Source organism: Elaeis guineensis, chromosome 15 (genome assembly GCF_000442705.2).
Source record: "Elaeis guineensis isolate ETL-2024a chromosome 15, EG11, whole genome shotgun sequence".
NCBI classification, from domain to species: Eukaryota; Viridiplantae; Streptophyta; class Magnoliopsida; order Arecales; family Arecaceae; genus Elaeis; species Elaeis guineensis.
The window spans coordinates 67847155-67854318 of record NC_026007.2 but is presented as its reverse complement, the minus strand read 5'-3'; the positions used below and the strand labels follow the sequence as shown (position 1 = coordinate 67854318).

General features: G+C 35.1%; 1 protein-coding gene across 3 annotated transcripts; it reads right to left on the bottom strand.

The window, feature by feature from the left end:
• Window positions 1–6562, bottom strand: LOC105058384 (short-chain dehydrogenase RED1). 3 transcript variants are annotated; one of them, XM_010941304.4, is made up of 4 exons: window positions 6414–6562; window positions 5748–6105; window positions 1870–2029; window positions 1–500 (listed from the first exon to the last, which is right to left on the bottom strand). In XM_010941304.4, exons 2-4 carry the CDS (start codon window positions 6082–6084, stop codon window positions 164–166), a joined length of 834 nt encoding a protein of 277 aa, XP_010939606.1. In that variant the 5' UTR covers window positions 6085–6105; window positions 6414–6562; the 3' UTR covers window positions 1–163. The 3 variants fall into 3 exon arrangements, with proteins under 3 accessions (XP_010939606.1, XP_073105342.1, XP_073105341.1); XM_073249241.1 differs by lacking the exon at window positions 6414–6562 and adding an exon at window positions 6232–6407; XM_073249240.1 differs by lacking the exon at window positions 6414–6562 and adding an exon at window positions 6271–6407.
• Between the last annotated feature and the right edge of the window lie 602 nt (window positions 6563–7164).

Genomic DNA, 7164 nt, shown 5'->3' with positions numbered 1-7164 from the left:
TTAATATATAAATAACACATTCTTTTGGCTATAGTATGATCCACAACATTACAGTACTCTTATATTCCGCATGGAGATGCTGCTACAAGACCATTTACATGTCAACCTACATTACCATTTTAAGTTTTCAGTCCATTGGGCTATAGAGAAGCAAATATCCCATTTAACATTTCCCAACCTTCCTATAGAAGTAGTCTCTAATAGATAGTGGGAGGTAGTAGAGAATTGCCAAAATTGTAGAGAAACCCCCATAAGAAAACCATGCTGGAGAGTTCTTCTTGAGTACCAATGCAACAGTCTTTTTTGCAAGCTCTTCTGCTGGTGTAGACCTGGGGCCCTGAGAGATATCCGTCCTTGCTCGGATTGCAGCCTCAAATGGTTTGTACAACTTCCATTCGGGCATCCGGCTGTAGGTAGCTGTTGAAGAATTTCCCAAATTTGATCTGATAGCACCAGGAACTACGTTTATGACACTGATGCCAAAAGTTCGGAGTTCCAATCTGAAAGGATATATTACAGCATATGATACGCTGATGGAATTTTTGAAACTTACAGAACTAAGCAGCAGGCAAGTACAAAGTGGTCTATGCAAATAATTATCATGAACTAGATTACAGAAGAAGTTTACGAGCAAGAAAAAGGCATTTAATCTTCGATATCTCGCTATGTATTGAACAGAAATTCTGGTTAATCTTGGCCAAGATGGAAGCTAAGAAATTTTGATTGTCTGAGATAAGCCAATATCAAGACATCAAAATATTGGCTAATATGGTAAAAGTGAGACTAACATTTTTTGAGCAAAAAAGTGACACCTTAATTTACCGCAATGATCTTAATATTTGTTAACCAAAAAACTTCGCAAGATGCAAGGAACTGATTAAATAATCCTTGCTGATATATTTATACAGTAATAGGCCACTAGCCAATATCTTGAAACATATTGGTCATGTTAGCCGGGACAATAATTTGTTGATATATAACATATAAGCAAGTAACCAATACCAATGCAAAAAGATATCTCATCTGACATTAAGGAAAAAGAAAAAGAAAACAAAAATGAAACAGGGAATATTCGGATATAAAAGAAGTGCAATCACACACATCTGCTGGGTTTTAAAATTTAACCCTTCAATGGAAAACAAATAAAGTTGATGCAATGAGCCTAACTTTGATGTGGAATTAGAAATTTATAACATAATTACCCATGATCTAAATCATTTCAAACACAACAGGCAGGAATATTCAGGTGATAAGACAACAAAAAGCTTGTCTGACAGATAGTCTAATGTCTGATGACCCAAAAATAGAAGTCCATGACAAAGGAACCAAACGCAGCCAGTTCTTCTGTGACTTCACCCAACTATAGAACACTTGGCATCATATTTCTATAAATAACAAAAAACCCTTTTTTTTTTTTTTACTGATTTCCACATGAAATTCCTGCTATGTACATACTAGATTTAACAACAAGCCAAAACAGCTATTCTGCTCTAATGGAATCATATTTTATCTTGGTTGGTATCACTTAGAATGCATTTGAATCTCTAGATCGAAAGGAAAATTTAGGATGGCATAATTTTTGATTAAAATGTGTTTATTAATTGTGCATAAGGTAATAAAGCAATTGATTGTACCAGTAGGTTAGGGTTAATATAGCATGACATATTTGCCAAACTCTTTCAGCAATCATTCTTATCAACTCTATTGTTGGCAAGCCCATTCCACATTCAAACCATCATCCAGTAAGATAAGAACCAATGACTGGGCAAAGTAGAAAAAAAATATGGCAACTAGAAAGCATTAAATGTGGGATAAGCTTTCTGGAATTACATGGGTAAGAAAAGTTTAAAAAAGTGTACTCATATAGACCTCAAAGTATCAGTTAACGCATGAAGAGCTGCTTTTGATGCCGTATAAACACCTGCCCATGGTCCAGGAGCCAGGGCAGCAACACTTCCCACATTTACTATCTTACCCTTTCTCCTCGTTACCATGTGGGGAACTACAGCTTGAATTAACCTCATCGGACCTGTAAGCAAAACAATAAAATGAATAGAGAAGATCATGCCAACAATCAGCTAGGAATGATTATCCAGCCCTTCTGCAAGTCATCATTCTCACTGTATAATGCCATGGCAAATCAAATAGAATAACCGATACAGAAAAGAAATTAAGCTGTTTTACTTGAGAAAGAAATCAAGACTAGTAATTTGGTTCAGCCAAACACCCCTAAATTGCTTAGATAAACAAAACAATTACATGTTAGGAACATGCCGATAGTAGATAGCAAAAGCAATTTAGTAATAGCATAAAGGTTTTTGTGAATGCCCAAGGTCAAAGGTATGAGGTATTTTTCATCATACAGACCAGCAGTCTGAAAGAAGACAGTGTTACCAGAACCCTTATCAATAATTGTCAATATTTGCCCTCAACATAACATAGAATAACATTTTTTGGCACTCTAAGAACAGGTATACAGATGCCCAAAGTGCAGACTCATATCATAGGTTTATGGAGTTCTCTACTAAATGAATTACTAACACGAGCATCAGATTTTCAATTATCAAATATTCAAAGTGGCAAAGTCGATGGATCTTCATTAGTAATATGATTTCCAACCATATATGATTGTCTGTTATATTGGAAATTGTCATGTTGAACACCAGGGGTATTAGGAAACTTGGCACCTAAGCCTCATGCTCAAACTACATTGCATCAATGGTAATTAGCAAGTGCTAAAAGCCAGTAATTTACTCCATCCGAAACATGGTGAATAACCAAGATCCTTAGCAAGGTAGATGTGACAACATTGCTCAAACTACTTCATTAGCGACACCTAGCTTTGGTCATTTTGAGAAAAATAGAACTCCATAAAACAACTGCTTAATCTTATTAGAACTTCTTAACCTTCTACTTCTAGATCATTTCTACAGGCCCAAGATATGTTATTTGGCACTTCCAAATTTTGCAAAGAACTTGTTATTTTTTGCTTAAAATATGCAAAAAAAAATAAACATCAAACTATCTTTTGAGTAAAAGGGAGGGAGACCACCTGATTCATTGAGATAAAGAAAAAGGAAAACACATCAAACATTAAATTTATCATATAGCTTGCTCAACCAATGGATAATTCTAAGAATAAAATATCAACGTAAGATTATCATAACCATAATGGAAACACATAAGTCCAACTTATGTTTCTCCTTCATCATTAAACTTCATTTGGCTATAACTTCTTTGAATGCAAACTTTTGCAAATCCAAACTCACGATGCTCATGGCTCAGTTCAAGCCCAAAAATCATAAAATGTTATTGAGTAGACTAGTTCAGCTCATACCATTCCCAAATGAATGGGGAGGGGACTGTGCATTTGGTCTTTTTATAATGTCCCTCACTGCATCCACTTCATCATTAAGTTCTTAACTCCTGAGCTCCTTTCATATCTACGAAAGAAAAATGTCTGTTGTGGCCCTAAATCAATGGTGTCCTTTCCATACAGCAACATAAGCAGGTTTTCTTAAGAAAAAAGGACAATATGCTAGCAAAAAAAAAAAAAAAATCCTCCATAGCTTTGTCCTCTACCTCAGCTAGTGTACTAGAAACTTATTGCTATCCTTGTCGAACATATACAAATGGTCCATATTAATTTGCACACTCATGTACAAAAGGATAAAAAACAATACTTATGACGTGATTAACATAATCAGATTATAACCATAATCAGGTGTCAAATCCCAATAAATAAACATCGTATATATGAATAAAGGTCAGATAGTGCTCTGTGCCATATTCAATCTGCTCCTCATCATCTTGCATACTTGTTTATTTGACCATGTGTTGCATCTTGCATAAGTCTTTGTTAATATTGTTCATGTTTTGCTACCATAAAGCTGAACAGGCTTGGCACTAAGGTCCCCTAAATAAGTTGCTTATAGTCTTTTTCACCATTAAACCTGAGGCTCTGATAGCAATTATCATAATTCTATTCCCTACAAATCCATTGCAATATAGTAAAAGATGAAGCAATTATAAGAGTATGCTTAGAGAAAAGTTACCATGAAAGTAGACTTACAGATGCTTCACCTCCAACTAGGTTAAGTCCGTGATGATCTGAAGATCCCAAGAGATTGAACTGTGGACTATGGAGAAATATTAAAGCTATAAAAACCTGTCTCCCATAGTAAAGCTTACCACAAGAAAACATTCATCAATGAAGACAACATCCTATGAAGAATACAATTCACAAAGACCTTTCTAGCACTCTGTCTGACTTTGCCTCTAGCCCATCAAGCTTTGTTAACTTTTCTCAATAGAACTTATGCCAAACAAAAAGTACCCTCAAATATCCCTTCTATCTATCCCTAGTTCACCTGATTTTTTTTTAAAAAATCCCAACAATATTCGAATGACTTTGTCTCCATGTTGGACTTCTGTTACAGAATTCTTAAAACACAATCTCCAAAATTGTAGATTCAACTTCTATATTTCACTTTCAATGAAAATATAAATGGGCATGGAACTGAAGTTATGAAATAAATTCAAATGACTGTTTCATGGTACATGATCCACGAATAGAAACATACCACCTTAAATAGTGGAAAATGAGATCCTTGTGCAACTAAATTCACAATGTTACAGACAACACTCCATAAATGCATAGGCACCATGCTAAGCACTGATTCTCGACTCCAAATGAATCCAGTTCAAACAACAATCACTAGCAAATTATAACTTTTAAATTCAAGGCAATCTCAATAACCAACTTCAACAAAACTAATCAAAGAATTGGCAGATGAACCAATTAACTCGTGGGAACCATTAAACTGTTCACAAATACAAGAACCCCAATGAAATTAGTACCACAAGCCCTTTATCCATGTTGGGTGCTGGAGAAAGAAACACAAAAGGTTCCACCAAGTTGACACAAACACACGTGTCCCAACAAAATGATGTAACATGTTTGCCAGAGCTCTTGAAATGCTCTCCTCCAAAAGAGCATTAAGCTCCTGAAGTAAGAAGATGGAATTATTCTCCAGGATTTACATGGAGTTCGGAGATCAATTTGCGGTGATCACAAGGCATCCCTCTGAAGCAAACAACTGGTGATGGTATGGCTCATAACTGGCCCTCAGAGCTGCCAGTGATCAGAAGTACCACTGGTTTCTCCGATAGTGCCATATAGGAGCCTATTTGAAACAAACTGATTTTATAGAAACAGAAGAGAAACCATTCAAGTTTGTAAGAAATGATTATTTGAAGCACCAATCCCCACTTTCCCATTGCCCTTTAACTTGGAGGCAATGTTTGAAATGTTTCCAGATCTTAATTATCGTTGTGGGGGGGCGGGGGGTGGGGGAGTGGGGAGCAGGTGGGGAAGAGTCATCAATATCACAAAGCAACATTGAAGACACAAACAGAAATTGATTGACAAGCAGATCTCTAGTCGAAAGAAAATCACTCCATAATGGCAAATATTCATTCACAAATAATACTTCTCAAAATCAAAAACATTTCAATTCAACAGCGTCAGTGCAATTAATCATAGAAATAACATACACACCAAATCAACACATGGCAACCACAAATCGTACATGTCACAATAACCAAAACTAAAGAAGAACAGCAACAACAAACTAAAAAACCCTCACCAATTCAGTACATATCAAGATAAGAAATAGTTACTGATGGCCAGGAAAAGCCAAAAACATAAACTTTCAATTTTGCACCGGATAGGAAGAGATGATTACCATAGACATTGGTGCTGAAGACATGCTCGAAAGAAGACATCGGAACCTCGACGAGTGGCGCAACCAAGTGAACCCCGGCATTGTTTATAAGAACATCAATCCGGCCAAACTTCTCCAATGTGTTTGTCAAAGCTCTCCGAATGCTTTCCTCCGAAAGAACATCGATCTCTTGGAGGAAGAACCTGGAATCATTCTCGAGGCTTTTCATGGAGCTCAGAGACCGGCTCGTCGCAACAACAAGGCATCCCTCTGCAGCAAAGGCCCGGGCAAGCGCATAGCCAATACCGCCCTCAGAGCATCCTGTGATCAGAATCACTGTTTCCTCCGGAACTGCCATACAAATGCCTCTTTGAAGGGCCTGTTAAAAGAACGGATTCTTTTTAAAAAAAATATAGAACAAAAAAGGGATTCTGGAGAGAAAAGCTGGGAAAAAAATCAGTAGAAATAAACTATTTCACTATTAGGAAGAAGGAGAATAGGAGACATTTTTTTTTTCATGGAATTCTGAAACAAGATTCTCAACTCAGTTTTGGGGGAAGGCTATGCTTGGGATTCTTTCGAATCGAGAACTCTTTTTTCAAAAGGTTTTGAGACAAGATCTCAAAAGCCAAAGGAATAGGTGGATTTTAAGAGAAAAATAAAGCTATGGTTATTCTTCTCACAGACTTTTATTTTTAGGGATTTTTCTGAAAGCACTGGGCCTGGAGTCGTAGATCGGCGCTCGCCGACAAACAGCTCCCAGAATTGAAAAGACGACAGCTGTTCATAACTTGATATGGTAACAGGTGGCTGGCTACCTTTCCCTTCTTTAAACAATTTGGGAAATTATACCCCACACCAGACATACCGTTACACGCTGGGGTGCATTTTGATGCATGAAGCTGGATCGTACAGTAGGCAGTTGATGTAAAATAATCATTTCAATGTCAAAAATGGCATTTGGTTGGACCACAATAACTCTGAATCCCAAATCTTTTTCACTTCTTATACCATCATCTTAGCGATGGAATCTCTATATTTGAGATCAGATATATTATTTTAAAATAATAATTTTGTGTTAAAATTTGAGAATAAAAATTATCTTAGATTCAATAAAAAATATTGATATATTAATATATTTATCAATAAATTATATTATATTATACTAATATTCTATATATTATATATGTAATATATTATTAATCATATTATTATATTATTATTCTATAATAATTCTAAATTATAACAAAATATATTATTATACTATATATTTATACAATAAAATTATTTAATATATTATTTTTATTTATCTTATTTTTTTAATCAAAATAAATGCTAATATTGAAAAATAATATACTATAAGTATAAATAAAAATATTAATTCTATAATAATAAATATTATATCTTAAAAAATTAATAATATATAAGACTAATAAAT